A 21,125-nucleotide genomic window follows, 5' to 3' on the forward strand; every position below is an offset into this window, starting at 1 on the left:
ACAACTTACCACATGTAACGATGAGAAGAGGGAAGAAGGTCACTGGCAGCATTTTATAGCCCATCATGTAACAGCAATTCAATGTGTCCTCAGCACCTGGAAGGAGCAGGTAGAACTGAACCGCAGTGAGATGTATGTGTTTTTATCATGACACACAGAAAGTAAATACATGAGTGTACAGTGACTTACTGACACACACACAGCTGGGAAAGTGGGATTTCACATGTGCATTTATATTCATTTAAATTTTTATGTTTTACAGACAGCACCCACCCCCTCCCAGGAGGTGCTGCTGACACAGTAATGTTTGATGAAACACTGAACTTCCATCCTACAGATCATTCCTTCTCCCTTTATGATTTACTCCCTTTACACCCTTTTCCCATCCATCCATCCATCCATCCATCTTCCTCCGCTTTATCCGGGGCCGGGTCGCGGGGGCAGCAGTCCGAGCAGAGCCCCCCAGACTTCCCTCTCCCCGCAAACCTCCTCCAGCTCCTCTGGGGGAACCCCAAGGCGTTCCCAGGCCAGCCGGGAGACATAGTCTCTCCAACGTGTCCTGGGTCTGCCCCGAGGCCTCCTCCCAGTGGGACAAGCCCGGAACACCTCCCCAGGGAGGCGTCCAGGAGGCGTCCGGAACAGATGCCCGAGCCACCTCAACTGGCTCCTCTCGATGCGGAGGAGCAGCGGCTCTACTCCGAGCTCCTCCCGGGTGACTGAGCTCCTCACCCTAACCCTTTTCCCTTCCTTCCTTTTCCTTTTTCTGAGATTGATTCCACACTTCGTTCCTGTACATAGGAAGAATTTCCTTTGTTCTCTGTGTGTAACAGCAGTGTGGTAAACTGGCTTGTACGGTCTGTTACCATGGAAACAAAGTCACTGAGCCCACTGAACAACACGGCACTCTCTCAGCTTGCAGATGATAATAGAAAAAATGAAACGGGTCTCGTTCAAAGTTTCTTATGCTTTTATTGAACCTCATACAATAAATTCAATTGCAGCGCAGGGGCCTCGAACCTCCTACTTATCGAAGTACCAGTAGGCGAGCAGCTGCATCCAAATTCCAATTGTTGTGGTTTGGGCCTACTGGAGCCACTGCATCTGAACTCCAACAGTTTCAGTTCTAGCCTCCTCATGATTATGATCTGGAGCTGCTGTGCTGTCTCCCATCCTGCCAGTAGCAGTTTGGGTTTCACTTCAGCCTGTCATGTCTTCTGTCAAAAGTTCTTTCCTGAAACTGGTCCTGTGTTCATGGGTAAATAAGTGAAACAAGGAAAACTAATAAATGTTTCCGAAACTCGTACCCAGTTGTCCATCACGTGTTCAGTGATGTTCAAGAGTAACTTCATAGGTACATACCTGTATGTAGTGTATTGTGGAATATTAAAGATGCTTTTTCATAACTGTAGGCAATGATGAGTCCAGCTCTGTGTTACAGTCTGAGTTGACAATAAAGTGATTTGATAAAATATTTATGTATCTCCAAAAAAAAAAAACAAAATTAGTTGGAAGGTGATCGGAAATCGTCAATATTCTGAGTTTTTTGCAGCTACTCAAGGGAGGAACATTGGTTCATTTGCAGCACGTGGCACTCCGGGTTTGAATGGGGTGAAAAAGGACACACAAAGAACACTCACTATGAACGTTTATTAGGACAGCAGTGCAGGGAAATAAGGCTCTCGGTCCAAGGAACCTGGTTTCTCAAGGACCTGCTCTTTGAACAATCTTCCCAGTCTGCCCCTGCAGGATTTCCCTGTGGACTGGCAAACATGTTACCCCCCTTACCCCCTTATTTTCCCCGTAAGTCCCCCCAGTGGTTGCACACTGTATTCACATTTTCCCACAGTCCAACTATTTACAATAGACCCATTTCCAGGGGCGTAGCTAGAACTTTTATTCAGGGGTGGCCAAAAAAAAAATCACAACTGACTGTGACATGCTGGACCAAAAGCAAATTCTACAGACAGAAATTCTGCAAATTCACATACACATTTTCTGAACCGCTTGTCCCATTCAGGGTCACAGAGCCTAACCTGGCAACACAGGGCATAAGGCCGGAGGGGGAGGGGACACACCCAGGATGGGACGCCAGTCCATCGCAAGACACCCCAAGGGGGACTCGAATTCCAGACCCACCAGAGAGCAGGACCCAGTCCAACCCACTGCGCCACCACACCCCCTGTGTACAAAGTCTACAGAATTTATTTATTACAAATATACACAAGAAATTAGAGTGGCAGTACTTAGAAATGTCTGTAAAAACATTAGAATATCATTTAATACGATCCTTATTCTACATTATTTGTATATTTAGATGCTAATGATGCAAACTGGGTATTGGAAATTATTTTTTTATGTTTGCAGATACAGCTAATATAACCTACAAAGCTGGTGGGCAACGACTGACTACATGAGTGTTTTTGCTCATCTCTGATTCTGGTCTGATGTGTGTTGTGGCTGTAGAGCTTCTCCACAAGCTCCCTCTCGGACTGTATCTCTGCTTCCTCTTGTCTCTCTTAGCAGCACACTTTTCCCCTGCTTCTTCCCTCTCTGTAGCATTCATTTCCCTGCCTCTCTCTTCATCATTTTCAGTTTTACTGGCTCTAGTCCTCAGTTTGTAAAAAAGGAAAGTATTTTAACAACTCGCATTACTGTTTTGGGCGGGAAACTTGTTAAATGTAAATAGTTGCATTATGGGGAAAAATGTGAAATGTGGGTGTGCAACCATTGGGGGCACTTATGGGGGAAGTAATGGGGTGACCATGTCTAGGAGAGTGTTGGGAGAGAGGCTGGAAGTGTTAAGGAGGCTGGGGAGGCTTGCTGGTAGTGTAGGTCTTGAAGGAAAGGGGGTTTTTGGCTCAAGAGCATTATATTCTTGGTGCCGGTGTTCAAACAAATTGTTCCAGATGAGTGCTCCCTCTGTGTCTTTTCTCACCCCATCCAAACTCATGGTGTTGTGTGCTGCAGTATGTTCCTATTTCTTCCTGCTTTTATTTTCATGCTCTTATTTAGACAGACACAGCTATCAAGAAACACTTATTATTATTAAACTGAACAGCTAATTACAAAAAACAGTGATAGACTCATAATATAAGTGTATGATGTAGTAATGTTTATTAGCTAGCTAGCAGCTGCAGTAACTTTAGCTAACATTAGCTAAGTTATGCAACATTTAATGGTAAGCTAACATTTGTTTCTCATGATGAAACATCACAGTACCTCAACTTTAACAAACTTTCACAAAATTGTAGTGAATTGGAGGGGGGTGTGATGATGCGGTGGGTTTGGCTGAGTCCTGCTCTCCGGTGGGTCTGGGGTTCGAGTCCCACTTGGGGCGCCTTGCGACGGACTGGCATCCCGTCCTAGGTGTGTCCCCCCCCCAACCTCCAGCCTTACGCCCTGTGTTGCCGGGTTAGGCTCCGGCTACCCCACTTGGGACAAGCGGTTTCAGAGGGTGTGTATGTGTGGGTGGGGTAGTGAAATGCAGGAGAACAACACTGATTTTACTCTCCTCAACACCATATCCTCTTGCGTTGCTCACTTGTGCTGGACATGGCTGCAGTAATAGTACCAAAATTGAATTTTCCCGCTCCTCCCTCCTACACACAGAGATTTGTGCCATGCAGGCGGTTTGCAGCTCTTCAGCCTAATAGCGCCTCACGGAGCACTATGTGCGTCATGCAAGTTTGAGCGGCGATAAATAAAAGTTACCCGTCAGTGTGGCCACAGTGCTTTGTACAACAGGGGTGGCCAGAGGGGTGGACGAGCTTCAGTCAGGGGTGGCGCTGACCACCCACGGCCACCACGTAGCTACGCCCGTGTTAAGAATCACGTATTTGCGTCTATGTGTCTTTCTGCTGTTGAAATGAGTCTGTTTTCTATGAGATGTGTGTAACTTTGGAGAAAAGTGTCTGATAAATGAATATGCAAATATAGAAAGAGTTTATAGGTACATTACTTTATGTACTTAATAGTGTAAAATTAATATTTTGTCTTGTTGAAGCAGGTAGTGTAATTAATAATGTTGCATTATGCAATAAATGTTTTCTTCAGTTTAGACATTTAAGAGACAGAATGTCACTTACTGTGATTTTTACACAGGTCGCCCTCGAACCCGACCACGATGGCAGTGGCTTTTCGCCCAACAAAGGATTTGATGCTGTTGGACGAAAGTCTTCCTTTTTCTCAAAGAACCTTTTATATGAACCAAACACTTTTATTTCAGCTGTAGCTCAACAGACTGTCTGGTATTTACACCGGTATCGTTCTGTATAAATACTGCACTCCAAGGCTCCTCCCTACCTGCCCAGGTGAAAAAACCCCTGCAGGTTTTGCATGATTTTTGACAGTCAAAGTACAGCACATAACATGCTACTTTAATAATGCATAATTATAGACATTAGCTCTGCTCATGAAGGGTCCAAATCAGTTTTGAGCCCCGTGTGGCAAAACGAGCTCCTTTTGTTCCTCAGAGCTGCTGAATCCTTCCCATCTCTCTGAGAGCCACTTTTCCCCTGATCTCCTGACAGCTCAAACAATGAGTCCGACACCAGCTGCTGTGATTATGTATTTATTTGCTATTTGAATTCACTGCGATAGGAGCTACTGGAGGGCTGTGAACCAGCAACACGGTGGCGTCAGATACACAAGCTGTGTCCACAATCCAGTGTCTGAAGCTCTTAGGTCTTGATGCACTTTTGTTTAATCTGAGTTGTCTGGAGAAACATGTCTGCTAATTACAAAATATCACCAATAAAATAACAATAAGATTTAAATATTATTTATTGAGGGGTGCGGTGGCGCAGTGGGTTGGACCACAGTCCTGCTCTCCGGTGGGTCTGGGGTTCGAGTCCCGCTTGGGGTGCCTTGCGGCGGACTGGCGTCCCGTCCTGGGTGTGTCCCCTCCCCCTCTGGCCTTACGCCCTGTGTTGCCGGGTAGGCTCCGGTTCCCCGTGACCCCGTAAGGGACAAGCGGTTCTGAAAATGTGTGTGTGTGTGTGTGTATTATTTATTGTTATAATGAAAATAATAATAAAAGTAATGAAAATAAAGGTCCTCCTTTGTTCGAGTTGAAAGAGTTTGTTGCAGGTTCATGGAGTGACCAGGAGGAACAGAAGCCACAGGGGGTCCAGCTCAACTCAGCATTTCTCTCTCTCTCACACACACACACACACACACACACTGGCTGAAGCAACTTGTCCCATATGGGTGTGTCCCCTCCCCCTAACCCAGCAACAGAGGGTGTAAGGCTGGAGGGGGAGGGAACACACCCAGGCTGGGACACCAGTACATGAGAAGGCACCCCAAGCAGGACTCGAACCCCAGACCCACCAGAGAGTAGGACCTGGCCGAGCCCGCTGTGCCACCACGCCCCCCGTAACGCTGCATTTCCTCACATCAAATATGCAAAGAGCCGCTCAGGCAGGACATGTGCGTTTGCGCATTCCTCTGCCTTTGGCTTAGGTTCATGTCACACGTCAGTGTAGAGAAAAACTGCACCGTTTCCACCCCCATCTTTTGTCCCTGAAACAGGAATGAGGAAGAGTCTGTTTTGATGTCAAAGACCAGTCTAACTGGATACCAACAGGTCATCAGTCATCTCATGCCACCCATACAGATATGAAAAACAACAAGGAATTCACAGTAAAGTGAAACTTATAAAGGACACTGTAGAAAACATCACATTCACATTTCAAAATTCATACAACTATAAATGTAATGTGAATTGAATTTTTGGTGTGGAAACCCATCCATAAACACACACACACACAACTGGGAGCTACTGTACGTGTGTGAGAGGTGACCCATCAGCCCTTGCTGCTTTTTGGATTTTCTGAGTTATTAATGGTCAGAGACACGGCAGTAGAGTGTTTGGTTCTGGCGTTGGTGATGTTCTGCTCTGTTCCGTTCAGTCCATCTTAACTGTCGGCTCCTCCAGCGACACACAGCCGCGCAGCACCGAACTTGGAAGCGAGGCTGATGCCACCTGGCACAGGAGGGTTTCGTCTGGGGACGGCTTCAGGAGAGAGGCCCCTCCACCCCCCGTGTGCAGAAACAAGGGCACACGGTGTCTGTTGGTGTGTCTGTGTGTGCCTGTGTGTGCCTGTTTCACACTGCGCTATACAGTGTGTGTGTCTGAACATCGGTGTGATGTTGTGTGTATTATGTCCCCCTGTGTGCCCCAATCAGCTTCTCAGTAGTAGTACAGTATTCAGGGTAAATTCAGGAGGTGTTTGGTCCCTCCATTATTTTACAGCCCCCCCCCCATGACGCATTTATTTCATATTTACATTCACTTGCTTGATGATTTCCTCCAAGTACAATATGTACTGACACTAATTTACACTACAGGGTCATTTTTACTGTACGACACAGGGACTGTCAGCTGCTTCAGAGACGGGCAGGAGGACGAGGACAGGTGCCTGGTGAAGGCCTTCGATGGGTGGCCCAAATTGAATCAGCTGCAGCTCGACACTGGAACGACCAAGGAGATGGTGTTGGACTTCAGGAGGTCCAGGGGTTCGGTGTGCCCTGTGAGGATTGACGACATTGAGGTGGAGGTAGCGGGGGTGCACCTGGACAACAGGCTGGAGTGGACACTGAGTGTAACACTGAGGTCCTGTACAAGAAACAAGAGTCACCTTTACCTTCAGAGGAGACTCAGGTCCTTTGGAGCGTGCAGGTTACTGCTGGAGATGTTCCGGGTGCAGTAATAGAAATTATCATCTGTGATGTCAACAGGAACAATGAGTCCATCATGCTCAGTCCTGGGGTGGAGGCTGGACTTCCTGTGGACGTCTCATGGAAACAGACACCAAATACAGCTTGGTCCATCTTGGACAGCAGCGCAGACCTTCTGTACGTCTTTCTGGCTGAAGAGAGGAGAACCTTCCACAACAGGAGAACCCAGTTGAGGTGTCCTAAGGAGCTACTCGAGGTCATTTCCACCAGTAGATATCACGATCTACAGTGAGTGCTGCGGAGCTGCTCCGTACACCTTGTACCATCTCACCTTTCTCTGCCCACCCTTATGTAAAGACACACCCACTGTCTGAACCGCTTGTCCCCTGCAGGTTCGCAGGGAGCCAGAGCCTAAGCCACCCACGCAGGGTATAAGGATGGAGGGGGAGGGGACACACGTCCGTCGCAAGACACCCCAAATGGGACTTGAAGCCCAGACCCACCGGAGAGCAGGACCCAGGCCAACCCACCCCTTTCTTATGTAAGCATACTTCCTAATTTATAAACCTAAGTTGTTCATTCACATAACATATCTCCTGAACTCCTGTGTGTTCAATGTCTATGTGTGTTTGTGCGTCAGACTCACCGCTGAAGTTCTTCACAGATCAGCTCAAGAGATTTGAGGGGGCGCTCTGCCAGTTTACTTCCTACTTCACACAAGAACATGGGCCATCTCTACCTGGACAGGATGTGATCACTAATCAAAGACACTGTGTGAGTGTGTAGGAGCGCGGGGGAGTAGGGCTTAAAGAGCTTGGATAGTTCAGTTGATAAAGTGTCAGACTTTTAATCTGGGAGTCCAGGGTTCAAGTCCCTGTTTAGGCATCTTGCTCACTTTATAGCGCTTCTCTGGTGTCGCAGGGACACAACTGTCCTCGCATCTTCTTCCGTCTTCAACTTCTCACAAAACATTGCAAAGCTGCGTCTCTCCTCTCCTCTTCTCTCACATGGGCTTCAAACACATCGGCATCAGCGGCCTCTTCCCTTACCCTCAGGGCACCGAACCCATAACCCGCCCCAAATGCCCCCCTCTTCATTCTAAAGGCTTCCCTTCTTCTCACATGAGGACCCAGTGGAGCACAGAACCAGTCAGTGTAGTCACCTGTCCTATCCTTCTCCACTATACCGCTAAGAGTTGGGTTTGTCACCTGCTTCTAGGTGTAATGGTCTATGTTCGAGTCTCGGTAGGACCTCACGTGCTTCTCTTCTTTCAAACACATACTTCCGCTCTTTTCTCTCACTTTAAATAAAGAGAAAAACGCCTCAGTTCTTCACGCACCGCCTGTTTCTTCTCCCTCTTTCTGTTACATTGTATCCAGCATCCGGCGCGCGCGCGAACCGCATTCCTTTAATGAAACAACACATTTAATGTTTGATGTCCTGCTGCTGCGTAATTTATTACAACGAAAATAACAGATTGATTCACTTTTTTTTTCCACAGAAACACATTTAATGTTCAGCATGAACTTCCACAATTCCATTTTTTTCTCTATCCACATTAGACCTGAATAAAAATGCTGAAAATAAGAGCTGACTGACTTACACACACACACACACTTACATTTACACACACATTTACATTCACACACACACACATTTACATATACATTTACATTGATTCATTTAGCAGACGCTTTTGCCCAAAGCAACGTAAATCTCAGCAAAAGTACAATTAATGCAGCATTACACACACACCCAAAACCGCCTCTCTAAGTCAGGGTCCCGACGCCCCGGAGCCGATGAGGAAAATATGCAGCCGCCGGGCGCTACGACAGTTATGGTGGAACTTGGACGGGACTGCAGCCCATCGCAGAAGAATAAATAAAACATATTAATAAATCATTGAATTCAAACGACATAACTACCCGCCTGCGAAAGGAACAATGACGACATTTCCGTCCGTGCCATTTGGGGGGAGGGGGGGGCAGCTGGATCATGGTTCTGGAAAGGGGATGAGAATATTTTTCAACTTCAAGTAAGTAACATCATTTATAGCCTAAATTTCATAGGCGATTTAATGAACGAACTGAGTAGAGTGATCAGTGCCACCTGTGAGTTCTCCTTGCAAAGGACTATTATTATTATTATTATTATTGTTATTATTGTTGTTGTTGTTGTTGTTGTTGTAGGGGGCGCGGTGGCGCAGTGGGTTGGACCAGGTCCTACTCTCCAGTGGGTCTGGGGTTCGAGTCCCGCTTGGGGTGCCTTGCGGCGGACTGGCGTCCCGTCCTGGGTGCGTCCCCTCCCCCTCCGGCCTTACGCCCTGTGTTGCCGGGTAGGCTCCGGTTCCCCGTGACCCCATATGGGACAAGCGGTTCTGAAAATGTGTGTGTGTGTGTGTGTGTGTGTGTGTGTTGTTGTACTGTTTACCGGCACTGGAGTTAATCACGGTTCCAATAAAGATACACTAGGGGGCGCTGTCTGTCTCTCTCTCTCTCGCTGCACTGTGGCCATAAAGGTATTTTTTTTTGGCCCCGAAATCCTGTATCCGCAATTCTGAAACTCGAAAAGCCCTGAAAACTAAAGTTTTTCATAGGCTTGGGGGCAAACCTGTAAACCTTGGGAAACAAGTGTGTAACACATGATGTAAATCAGTGTAAACCTGGACTGTGATCAATATGTGTGTGTTCAGCATTTAAGTGGCGGGAACCAAACGGGTTTATATCACTGAAATCAGTGTCCTGTCCTTCACACGAGAACATGGACCGTCTGTACCTGGACAGGGAGTGATCGCTGATCAGAGAGACTCTGTGTGTGTAGGAGTGTGTAGATGCCTTATACAGAGCCTGGATAGCTCAGTCGGTAGAGCATCAGACTTTTAATCTGAGGGTCCAGGGTTCAAGTCCCTGTCTGGGCGTCTCGCTCACTTTATAGCGCTTCTCTGGTGTCTCAGGGACACGGCTGTCCTCACATCTTCCACCTTCAACTTCTCACAAAACATTGCAAAGCTGCGCTGGAGGCCCATTGCAGTGGTGCTACATTACTGCTCTGTGTTACTATGTACTTTACTAATACTGTAACACCCCCACCCCACCCAACAGAACTACAGGATCAGGACTCTGGAAAAGTGCTCTTTATTTAACACACACACATCTCTGATAGCAAACAGAGCATCGGTCGTGGGAGAACTACTCAGAATATAACAAAGACAATGTACATGAATGGACAGTAACTACACACATTTTCTGAACCGCTTGTACAGTAACTATTTACATTAATTTACAGCAGCCCCCCCCTTTACAATATTAACACCTGCTCTGTGTCACTGTGTTCTTTATTAATATTAATTTGTATCTTTCTGACGCTTTAATCCCAACAGACCTGCAGCGTTGCTCCATCGTTCAGATGAGTGTTTCACGGACCAGCTCACATGAAGGTCTCCGCTTCTCTTCCACCTCTTCTATGATTTTTTGGTAGTTTATGAACACTTCTCTGAATTGTAAAAATCCTACATATACTATTATATAATATAACAGCAATAAGAAAGGCACTGTAAGTGTTGTCTTCTATCATACATTAATACATGCTTTATAAATTTACAGCTCACTTATCTGTCAATATTTAATTTAAGAAGTTTATTTTTTTAATTTAATTAACAAATGTGGCTTTCACATTTGCAGCAAAGAGCACTCAAAAGAAACAGGAAGGGGGGGACCGAATAAGTTCAGGTCAATTGCACAGTGTTTACAGCATCCCTTCCGATACTTTTTGTTGATTAATAACAACATGATGATGACCTTTGCACACCTCTGTGAAATGAACTGGTAAAGATATTATAAAAAGTAATGTAAATGCTGTAAACGTAGCTAATTACATCCAGAGGGCAAAGTATGTCATCATCATCATCATCATCATTTACATTTAGTAGGAAAGTGGTTAAGAATCATCGATATTTGGATAAATTTTTATGCAGCTACTTGTGTGATGAACGTTGGTTCATATGATGGAAAGAAACAAACTAACTGCACTTAATAATCACGTCTGTATCTAAGTGTCTCTTTCTCCTCATGTAATGAACACATTTTATTTTCTATGAGATGTTCGTCACTTTGGAGAAACGCGCCTGATAAATGAAAAAATGTACATCACAGAAATAGCTGCATAAAAGTTTCAGTTTTAATGCTCAAGGTTAATAAAATGTTAAAATTCAAAGTCTTAAATATTTCTACCTACTCTCAATACGTCCTGCTGCATTTTTTCCCTTAGTTCTAAATAAACGATCCTGCACTTGGGTCCAGCCTTCCTCGCGTCCTCTGTTCACCATAATAAAGTCACAGTAAAACACAGTGAAACAGTGTATCTCCTTTACTACTCAACCATCCTCTGGACGTCAGTACTAGACTGTTCTGGACACAACGCAGACATGTGTCCAGGATCCCAGCAGCAGTCTGTGGTTTGGGTCACTGGTGGGGAGATGGGGGGGGGGGGGGGGGGGGGGGGGGGGGACATTGATGGTCTCATGGATGATAACTGGTCTGTAGATTTTCTGTAGCTTCTACTTCACCAGAGGAGAAAACTGGACTTCCTGTGTTTTACACTTATCTGTGTCCTTCTGGGTCCTGTTACCCAGCAGCACTTTGTTCTTTCTTCACCTCCTCATCAGCATCATCAGCACAATCACTATCCCCACCACCACTGCCAGAGTCACCCAAGGAAAATGAAACTGTGTACCTGTCCAGAGGGGGAGGGTCATGTGACCAACATCCAACTAAAAGTTGAATTTAAAAATTCCAACAAAGAGAAATTTCATACCTTCAATAAGATCCACGGTGAAGATGCTGATGATGTCATTTGTCCTGTGGTCCATGACTCTGTAGACACCTCTATCAGATGGTGACGCTTGCTGCAAATGGAGACTCCCGTTCTGGATGGACACCCTGTGCTTGTACTGTGTCTCACACCGCGGTAAACCTCCTTCCACCACACACACAGACACGCCAGTCGACTGATCACCAGCGCTGGAGAACTGGACTCTCACTGGTTCTGTAGAGTGGAGCGGCAGGGTGATGGAATCACCCTCTGAGACAGTGAGGTTGTCCTCACGGGCTGAGAGGAGCAGAGCAGAGAAGGAGGTTATGAGTCCACCAGCAGGAGGAGAAGCGGTTAAGGAACTACACCTGTGACCCGTAGACTGCAGGTTTAAACCCCCAGAAGGGACCAGCTGTGCTCCTCTGTAGCTCGATCAGCGATGAGGCCATCAGCTAAACCAAAGTTATTCTAGACTTTTCCAGTCAGTGAGACTCAGTTTCCTGAGCACTTGAACACATATCCAAGAATATTTGAACTGTAAACTATGTTCAATACAAGTTTTAAGACATTCAGACTAGAAGATCCTTCACAACAAATTCAAACAGGACGTTAATCACACTGTACCTGTAAATGTAAGTTTAATTTCCTCAGGATCTCCTGCCGTTTTCTCCTTGTTGTAGAAGCACCTGTAGCTGCCGTGATCTGAGAAAAGCGTCGTGTTGAAGACCAGTGACAGGTCACCCTTTCTGATGTCCTCCTTAGACACACTGACCCTGTTTTCGAACCCGGAGCCCAGAGTGACGGACCCAGAATGAAGGTGCAGAACAACTTTTCCCTCCTTCTCCCAGCGCACATTAAGCTGACTGTCTTCTGTCTGTCTGTTGATGGGGGCGTAACAGGGGAGTTTGACACGGTCCCCTACTGGTACAGGGTCCACCGTGGGCGCTGAGGGAGTACAGGACAGGAACACGGTCAGGGGGACGTGGACAGGGAGAGGAAGAGGAGGACAGATGAAGACGGTCGGTGGACACAGACACAAGCAGGTAGACCTTCGACAGCCTGGGATTGGAGCCCAACTCATGTGTTACAGTGACACTGAGCTGCTCAGGACTCACTTTGGACACAGTGAACGAGGAACTTTACTCCGGTACACAGGAGTATTTTTCCCCTCAATGACACTGATCACATGTGATATCGAAACTTTGTAAAGTAAATGATACCGAACTCACACTGGAGATCAATCGTATGATCAACAATAAAACTGAAAGTGAAAAGTCTCTTTTGACAATCAAAAAGTCAATAAAATGTCAGATTTACCAAAAACTTGTAGTCTGACATCACAAAGTTGAACGTTGTCGCTGGAACAGCTGTAAACATCTGCATCATTGTACTCAACAGAACTGATGATGAGGGAGAGGTTTCCGCCCTCAATCCCCTCCGTGGACAGATGGACTCTGCTCTCGAACCCAGGACCTACTGTGAGATTCCCCTGTAGGTAAGAAGCGACCAGTTCCTCACTGCCTGCTCTCCATGTGACCTCAGTGAGACCTTTGTGGACGGTGTGAGTGCAGGGCAGGATGGCGGAGCGTTTCACGTCAACAGCCACTCGACTCAGTGTTGTGGACTCCGAAAGATGAGCTGTGGAGACGCACGGAGTCACTGCACTGAAACTCATTTTACTGGGGAAAAATAAAAAAATATTTTGTCTAACTCAACTTCTGTCAGTCTTATTTTTTAATAATTGGAACAATAACTTGAAAATAACAGAACCTCCAAGCTATTTCGTGTTCTGATATCATACCGATAGACAAACAAGTGTAGAATTAATAGAAAATGTATATTATATATACGGCGGCGGCGGCGGACTGGCGTCCCGTCCTGGGTGTGTCCCCTCCCCCTCCAGCCTTACGCCCTGTGTTGCCGGGTAGGCTCCGGTTCCCCGTGACCCTGTATGGGACAAGCGGTTCTGAAAATGTATGTGTATGTGTGTGTGTATATTATATAATATATTTGTAACACAAAACTGTTTTGGAAATTGAATCCAAATCATCTGCACTTTTTAAGCTTCATAAATGTATGTTAATCACATTAAGGTTCTAGCCTAACCCCAACCCAGCAGTTCAGCCCCTTGACAAAGTGACCTACCATCATCAGCATCATCATCATCACGTTTTACCTGCCCATAACCACATACTCGTACAACTTACCACATGTAATGATGAGAAGAGGGAAGAAGGTCACTGGCAGCATTTTATAGCCCGTCATGTAACAGCAATTCAATGTGTCTTCCGCACCTGGAAGGAGCAGGTAGAACTGAACCGCAGTGAGATGTATGTGTTTTTATCATGACACACAGAAAGTAAATACATGAGTGTACAGTGACTTATTGACACACACAGCAGGAAAAGGGGGGTGATGTAGAAAACAGTGGGATTTCACATGTACATTTATATTTAATATTTATATGATGAAATGAATTCATGTAAATGTAAGAAAGAGCTTATAGGTACGTTACTTTATGTACTTAATAGTGTAAAATTAATATTTTGTCTTGTTGAAGCAGGTAGTGTAATTAATAATGTTGCATTATGCAATAAATGTTTTCTTCAATTTAGACATTTAAGAGACAGAATATCACTTACTGTGATTTTTACACAGGTCGCCCTCGAACCCGACCACGATGGCAGTGGCTTTTCGCCCAACAAAGGATTTGATGCTGTTGGACGAAAGTCTTCCTTTTTCTCAAGAACCTTTTGTATGAACCAAACACTTTTATTTCAGCTGTAGCTCAACAGACTGTCTGGTATTTACAACGGTATCGTTCTGTATAAATACTGCACTCCAAGGCTCCTCCCTACCTGCCCAGGTGGAAAAACCCCTGCAGGTTTTGCATGATTTTTGACAGTCAAAGTACAGCACATAACATGCTACGTTAATAATGCATAATTATAGACATTAGCTCTGCTCATGAAGGGTCCAAATCAGTTTTGAGCCCCGTGTGGCAAAACGAGCTCCTTTTGTTCCTCAGAGCTGCTGAATCCTTCCCATCTCTCTGAGAGCCACTTTTCCCCTGATCTCCTGACAGCTCAAACAATGAGTCCGACACCAGCTGCTGTGATTATCTATTTATTTGCTATTTGAATTCACTGCGATAGGAGCTACTGGAGGGCTGTGAACCAGCAACACGGTGGCGTCAGATACACAAGCTGTGTCCACAATCCAGTGTCTGAAGCTCTTAGGTCTTGATGCACTTTTGTTTAATCTGAGTTGTCTGGAGAAACATGTCTGCTAATTACAAAACATCACCAGTAAAATAACAACAATAAGATTTAAATATTATTTATTGTTATAATGAAAATAATAACAATAAAATTAATGAAAATAAAGGTCCTTCTTCGTTTGAGTCGAAAGAGTTTGATGCACACAGGGCTGTTGCAGGTTCGTGGAGCGACCAGGAAGAACAGAAGGTCTTGGATTTACATGCTGTTTTGTTTCTTCTTTGCATGTGAAAAAACACGTAGAGACACTTAAACCGAAAGGCACCTAAAGCTGTTGAAGCCAATCAATGACGGGAGAAACGGCTTCCAGCCCTCAGACAAAGCGATGAACAAACAAGAGGGCTGTAGGGTGAAGAGAAACCACAGGGGGTCCAGCTTTCTCTCTCACACACACACTGTGTGAGCGCATGTAAGTTCATACATCGCTCAGGTAGCTTAGTTGGTAAAACATCAGACTTTTAATCATGTGAGGGTTCAAGTCCCTTTTTGGGTGTCTAGTGACTTTACTCAGAATTTTCACACATTGATTGCTCCGCGGGGGTGCGGTGGCGCAGTGGGTTGGACCACAGTCTTGCTTTTCGGTGGGTTTGGGGTTCGAGTCCCGCTTGGGGTGCCTTGTGACGGACTGGCGTCCCGTCCTGGGTGCGTCCCGTCCTGGGTGCGTCCCCTCCCCCTCCGGCCTTACGCCCTGTGTTACCGGGTAGGCTCCGGTTCCCTGCAACCCCGTATGGGACAAGCGGTTCTGAAAGTGTGTGTGTGTGTGTGATTGCTCCGCACTACAAATGACAAAGTCACGCGCCACACTGAACGCGACTTCGTTACGTCACACAGTTTGCGCAATTCGCGAAAGGAAGAAACGAAGCGCGAGCTCGTGGTCACGAACCCGAACATCTTGACCCAAAAAGACTAAAGAGTCGAGTGTATAAAACCTCTGCTTCTTGACATTACCTCTTCTGTGACCCCGGAGAAACGTTTTAAAAGCTATTTGAAGTGATATATAAACCGAGTCTTTTTCCGAACATTTCACTCCATGAGTCGCGTGACCACGTGACTGGTGTGCGTGCAACGAGTTTCTCGATGGGCATGATCAATAAAGTATTATTATTACTAGTATTATTATTTCCGTTGCTGAGTGAGTATCCTGTTTGCTCGTGTTTGAACCTCTGACCTTCCTTTCTGTCGCTTTGAACGTTTGATTACATCCTCTACCTCGAGTGCTTATATGTTGTACAAAATCATGTAAAGATCTAGAAGACGACCCAGGTCTGCGCCATGGTATCACCTCTTGTTGAGGAGAATCAAGTAAAATACTTGAGTTGCCTGCAACACGTGGTCTGTTGTAATAATACATCATCATGTATTAATAACTGCCATAATAATCATAAAGCGCGCGCCCCTTGAATTTTGTCACAAAAGGCTTTCTGGAATTTGTGCATAACCTTAAAAGAGATCTCCTTAGCCTAGCAGCCGCGTTGATATTTTATATTTAACATATATATGTATATTTTATATGTCATATATATTTTAAAGTAAAATTTAAATCTAGAAACGAGTCTTTTCGGCTTCCTTACTCATCTTTACGTACTGACGTGATGACGTAAGAGGGGAGCGCGCTGCGCGTTGACGCCACAACAACAACAAAAAAAACGCGTATGCACGTACGGACGGTGCGTGCGGACGTTACGTCGTGACGCAGCGGACCCAGTGACACCGCCACAGAAGTGACACACGGTGTTGTTGTCTTCCTGGCTGTTCTCGGCTCGGACCGCAGGCCGCGCCGGGGTTGCGCGCGACGCTCGGACCCATGTTGGTGCCCGCGGACGCCGCGTGCTGACGCTCTGTGTGTGTGAGTGTGACACCACCGCGACTGACTCTGTCCACGCTGTTCTGACGGGCGGGCCGACAACATCATCATCATGTCTTCGGGCGAGTCGTAGCCGTAGCCGTTTCCGTCCCGGCTCTGACTGTGTCAGCGAGCGAGCGAGCGAGCGAGTGACTGTGTGTGTGTGTGTGTGTGTGAGAAAGAGGGAGTCAGCGTGTGTGCGAGCGAGTGGCTGCTCGCCGACGACGCCGGGCCGCCCGCCCGCCCAGGCTCTGAGGCTCTGAGGCTCCCTCCCGGGGGTTTCCTCCCTCCGGGGGCTTCCCTCCGCCGCACCATGAACTGGATCTTCCCGCTGTCGAAGGGCTCCGCGGCCCTGCCGCCCCTCACCAGCCTGCAGCAGCAGCGCCAGCGGCAGATCGAGTCCCTGAAGGCCGCTCACCCCACGTGAGGATTAAAGTCTTACTCTGTCTGTTTACCTCTCGCTTGATCCTCCTTCCCTCCCTGCCTTCAGCCTTCTTCGTCCGCTTCCTCCTTCCTCGCTAACACGTGAGACGGGCAGCGGTGAAGGCCGCGGACGAGTTGTTGTAACCCAGAGGTTGTGGGTTCGAGCGAGTCCCATCGCCTCCTCCTCCTCCTCCTCCTGTGTGCTAACGGCGTGTAACGTGTGTGTGTGTATCGCTCTGTGCTCAGAATTGCGGAGATCCAGAAGGACGTGGAGTACAGGGTCCCGTTCACGGTCAACAACACGACCATCAGCGTGAACATGTGAGCCACCGGTCACGTGTGTGTGCGCGCGCGCGCCCTGCGGGTGTTTTTATCACTCTGCTGTGTGTTTGATGAAGATGTCATTCATTCATTCACTCACTGACACACGCAAGCTCTCGTGAGACTTTGATCCCCCCCCACCTCCTCCTCCCCCGCAGCCTCCTGCCGCCGCAGTTTCCGCAGGAGAAGCCCGTGGTGAGCGTGTACCCCCCCGTGGGCCATCACCTGGTCGACAGTACCAACGGCACTATGGTCACGAGCCCCCTCGTCACCAACGTGAGCGTCCGGCCGATGCTCTTCCGACCGTCGCCTCTGCGGCAGCTCCCTCGCGTGCGTGAGCTTCTAACGGAAACAACGTTCTGCTTTCAGTTTGCGATGCACTCGGATTTGGGCAAAACCGTACAGAGCATCCTGGATGAGTTCTGGAAGAGTCCGCCCGCCGTCATCCCGGGACCCCCTAGCTTCCCCTTGTGAGTGTGACCGGGGGGGACGTGGCTCGTAACCTGGGCCCTCATTAGATGCCCGTAGATGGGTCCGGTCAGGGGATCCAGCGGGTGAAGGTCGAAACCCTAAACCGAAACGGGGCCCTAACCCAACTTTTCTCCTGGCTCCGCTCCTCGCAGCCCCACCCACGTGAGCAGTATGTACAAGGCATCGGGAATAGCCGCCTACACGGCCCCCCCGGGTTTCCATTTCCTCCCCGCGTTCCCGCCCCAAGAGGGCACTCGTCCCGTGGGCCCCGCACCCTTGCCCCACCCTGGGACGGAACCCCACGCCACCCCCCGGGCCGCGGCACCTGCTTACGGCCTCATCACGGACCTGCCGCTGCCCGTGCCCACCGCCGACTCCCAGGTAGGTTTCCCCAAGAGCAATGCACGTTGGGTAAGAGTCACATTTTATTTTCTTTGTTCCCTTTTTATGTAATTGTGACATATTTAATAGCTCGTTCTTATAACTGTCACTGTGTTCTCTTGTATTTTAGGCAGGGCTCAATGGTCACTTGTACAAGATGCCGGAAATTCCCGACACCTTTCCAGAGCTTTCTGAAATGAGGTAAACTTCCACTTTCACTTCTCACTGCGCTGATTTCATTATGCTGTGAACAATGAGGCTGGTGTTCTCTCTGAGGATGTTTCATTTCGCGTCGAGGTGTCGGCGCTGGTGGTCGAGTTCATGGTAAACGGCCCGCTGCTGCTGGATGTGCCGCTAAATATGAGTCACATGCTTACTGTATTAATGGGAGGTAACTATTTTTCGTGTGATTTGGCTCTATAGATCAGCTTTTTAAATTGTATTTATAGCAGTTCACCATGTAGAACTTTACTGGATTTACATGTAATAGACCAAAGAACTGGAGTCTGACTCAAACTACATATTCTTACATTTAAGTTTAATGACAGTTTATTAATTTAGCCGACACTGAGAAAAAAGCAGCTTGCAGTGATTTTCCCCTTTATACAGCTGGGTAATTTTTGCTGTATTACTTCATGGTAACTACCTTGGTCAAGGGAACTACCAGCTCGACTGCAGATTTGAACTCGGGTGCTTTGTGGGTAACGGCTCCAGCGCCTGCCTCCTCTTTCGACTCGAATGAATTGTACACGAATTTCGACCCAAAACAGTCTGACCACAACGCTGTACAATAAATGTATCTTGGTTTATTACGGGGTTATGCAGGATGTAGGTGTAAATGCGCTGGGTGGTCGCTCATCACCGCTCTGCTCCTGTCCTGTCCTCAGTATTTCTCAGCTGAAGGACTTGAACGAGCAGGACCCCCCCATGCTGGACTTCTTCATGTGTCTGCCCCAGCTCAAGCAGGTGTGTTCGGACAAAGAGGAGCTGGTCGGCAGCATCGTGGACATGGCCAGTGAGTAGCAGGAACAGTCGCTGAGTCACCGCCCTGTTGGTGCCTCAAAGTATCCAAAGGATCCAGAAGCACTGCAAGAACTTTGATCAGTCAAGCAGATTAAAGTGAAGGTTTGGCAGATTAACCACTATGCTGTCTATAGGCAAAGAACTGGTAACAGAATAAAACCCATGCAGGGAAATTATAATTAAAAACACTTTCTCATTTGCATATCTTGATAAAGAAGTTGTACAAGGTAATAGTGTTGGCAAATCCTCTAACCACATTTACAACAGGACAACTCAGTGTAAATGGTAATATTATAGGGGTACGAACATTATTGTACCTACAGCAGGGTTATTTACAAAAGCCGTTTAGAGTGGCTGGGCTTTGAGCCTAGAACTCTGTGCTGAAAAGTTCAGTCCCCTGTGACTTTGGTGACAGTGAACACAGTACCATCTGAAGGAGTAAAGCCTTCCACACTCAACATCCTGGTTCTGTCTGCTCCCACAGAAAGGAACCTGCTCCTTGAACCCCAGCTAGAAGGGAAGAGGCAGGAGATGCTGTTCAAAGTGAGTGACCACTTGGATGTGGGGCTACAGAAAAAAAATGCGAAAGCAAATCCTCAGGGGGTGGGCCTTACAGAAAAAACACCAGTGTTCACTGCTGTTTTTCAGTACGAGCAGCTCACCCAGATGAAGTCCGCCTTCGAGACAAAGATGCAGCGGCAGCACGAACTGGCTGAGGTGAGACTTGTGCCACACATTCAAACCCACATTGCGGAAGGTGGTCAGCAGCAGGTCTTCTCCGTAGCGTAGGATCTCACGTTGGGATTGTTCCTGTACTCATCGTCTTGGTTTGTGGCGCCAGAGGAACCGAGCTCATGGTAACGTGGACGTTCTCTCACAGAGCTGCAGTCTGAGCGCCCTGCAGGCCCGGCTGAAGGTGGCAGCCCACCAGGCTGAGGAAGAGTCGGAGAAAACGGCCGAGGACTTCCTGAACGGCAAGAGCGAGATCGACAACTTCCTCACCAGCTTCATGGAGAAGAGGACGGTAAGATGACTGTTCTTCAGAGGGTAACAGAGGTGATGTATCTGTCTGGTGTGTATGTTATGGAGGTGACGTTTCTGGCTCTCAAATTAGGAAAGAGAATGATTGCTTCTGTAACAGAGGTGACGGTTTTCTGTGTAACCCGTCTATAACGGTGGTGTATGAAAGAGACCTGACTGTGCGTAACTCAGGTATTGTCTGCTTCTCTGTACTGCAGCTCTGTCACTGTAGGCGGGCGAAGGAAGAGAAGCTTCAGCAGGCCATCAACACCCATGGGCCATATCACACTTCACATTAGGCTGTTACATCTCTACTTTTATAAGGTAAAGGCCTGATGATGTAGATGTGGTGTCTTACAATGTTCAGGATTATACACTATATACAAAATGTGCAAAACTTTTGTTCCATTTCTGTGCGTTTTTTTTTTTTTCCCTCCCCTCTGACAGAGATGACATCCAGAGGAGACACACAAACTGATGCAAGGAAGCTCTTTGCAATTGTTTCAGAATTAGAAATTTTTCAGAAGATGTTTTCAGATGAGTGTTCGAGGGAGATGACTTAATTTACTTGAATTCAATCTGAGTGTTTGCGCAATGCCTCCCTACCCCAAATACTGTATTTAAGTAATGTTAATAGGCTTTATTATAATCAGAGACAATGTATTATATGTTATTTAATTTGTTAGGTAATAAACATTAACACTGTTGGTTCAGTGAAGAATCTTTTGAATTGTTTTTAATTTAGGATTTTTTTTTTTTTGTATTGATGGGCTGCTGCCAGCACAAGCTTGCTGGTTTCAGTGCCCCACTCAAATACTTCAGTCACACAAAAGCCCTCATGTGATGCTTTCAGGGCAATGCTATTAGTCATCCAT

At 47.0% G+C, this 21,125-nt stretch overlaps 2 protein-coding genes and 2 non-coding genes across 6 annotated transcripts; 3 read left to right on the top strand and 1 right to left on the bottom strand.

The window, feature by feature from the left end:
• Nucleotides 1-7,493: 7,493 nt before the first annotated feature.
• On the top strand, nucleotides 7,494-7,566 carry trnak-uuu (transfer RNA lysine (anticodon UUU)). The gene has a single exon. It is a non-coding gene; the product is annotated as a tRNA-Lys (tRNA).
• A 1,959-nt stretch (nucleotides 7,567-9,525) lies between these two features.
• trnak-uuu (transfer RNA lysine (anticodon UUU)) lies at nucleotides 9,526-9,598 on the top strand. Its single transcript has one exon. It is a non-coding gene; the product is annotated as a tRNA-Lys (tRNA).
• Nucleotides 9,599-11,178: 1,580 nt separating this feature from the next.
• On the bottom strand, nucleotides 11,179-14,274 carry LOC114912376 (uncharacterized). 3 transcript variants are annotated; one of them, XM_029258917.1, is made up of 6 exons: nucleotides 14,133-14,274; nucleotides 13,698-13,784; nucleotides 12,808-13,128; nucleotides 12,115-12,435; nucleotides 11,494-11,787; nucleotides 11,179-11,412 (listed from the first exon to the last, which is right to left on the bottom strand). In XM_029258917.1, exons 2-6 carry the CDS (start codon nucleotides 13,753-13,755, stop codon nucleotides 11,330-11,332), a joined length of 1,077 nt encoding a protein of 358 aa, XP_029114750.1. In that variant the 5' UTR covers nucleotides 13,756-13,784; nucleotides 14,133-14,274; the 3' UTR covers nucleotides 11,179-11,329. The 3 variants fall into 3 exon arrangements, with proteins under 3 accessions (XP_029114750.1, XP_029114751.1, XP_029114752.1); XM_029258918.1 differs by having other exon boundaries at nucleotides 13,698-13,803; XM_029258919.1 differs by lacking the exon at nucleotides 14,133-14,274 and having other exon boundaries at nucleotides 12,808-13,169; nucleotides 13,698-13,749.
• Nucleotides 14,275-16,458: 2,184 nt separating this feature from the next.
• Nucleotides 16,459-20,968, top strand: vps37a (VPS37A subunit of ESCRT-I). The gene is made up of 12 exons (XM_029258916.1): nucleotides 16,459-17,034; nucleotides 17,281-17,355; nucleotides 17,514-17,631; nucleotides 17,725-17,825; nucleotides 17,979-18,207; nucleotides 18,338-18,408; nucleotides 19,095-19,222; nucleotides 19,715-19,773; nucleotides 19,879-19,947; nucleotides 20,111-20,254; nucleotides 20,469-20,574; nucleotides 20,698-20,968. Exons 1-11 carry the CDS (start codon nucleotides 16,925-16,927, stop codon nucleotides 20,547-20,549), a joined length of 1,185 nt encoding a protein of 394 aa, XP_029114749.1. The 5' UTR covers nucleotides 16,459-16,924; the 3' UTR covers nucleotides 20,550-20,574; nucleotides 20,698-20,968.
• Nucleotides 20,969-21,125: the final 157 nt, after the last annotated feature.

Source organism: Scleropages formosus, chromosome 16 (genome assembly GCF_900964775.1).
Source record: "Scleropages formosus chromosome 16, fSclFor1.1, whole genome shotgun sequence".
NCBI lineage: Eukaryota > Metazoa > Chordata > Actinopteri > Osteoglossiformes > Osteoglossidae > Scleropages > Scleropages formosus.

Coding starts and splice junctions, on each gene's coding strand:
- LOC114912376 (XM_029258917.1), bottom strand. CDS start 13,755: ATGACGGGCTATAAAATGCTGCCAGTGACCTTCTTCCCTCTTCTCATC. Junction 12,436..12,807: donor TGTCAGACTACAAGTTTTTG/GTAAATCTGACA, acceptor GTACTCCCTCAG/CGCCCACGGTGGACCCTGTA. Junction 11,788..12,114: donor AATTAAACTTACATTTACAG/GTACAGTGTGAT, acceptor TGCTCCTCTCAG/CCCGTGAGGACAACCTCACT.
- vps37a (XM_029258916.1), top strand. CDS start 16,925: ATGAACTGGATCTTCCCGCTGTCGAAGGGCTCCGCGGCCCTGCCGCCC. Junction 17,356..17,513: donor ACGACCATCAGCGTGAACAT/GTGAGCCACCGG, acceptor CCTCCCCCGCAG/CCTCCTGCCGCCGCAGTTTC. Junction 20,255..20,468: donor GCTTCATGGAGAAGAGGACG/GTAAGATGACTG, acceptor TCTGTACTGCAG/CTCTGTCACTGTAGGCGGGC.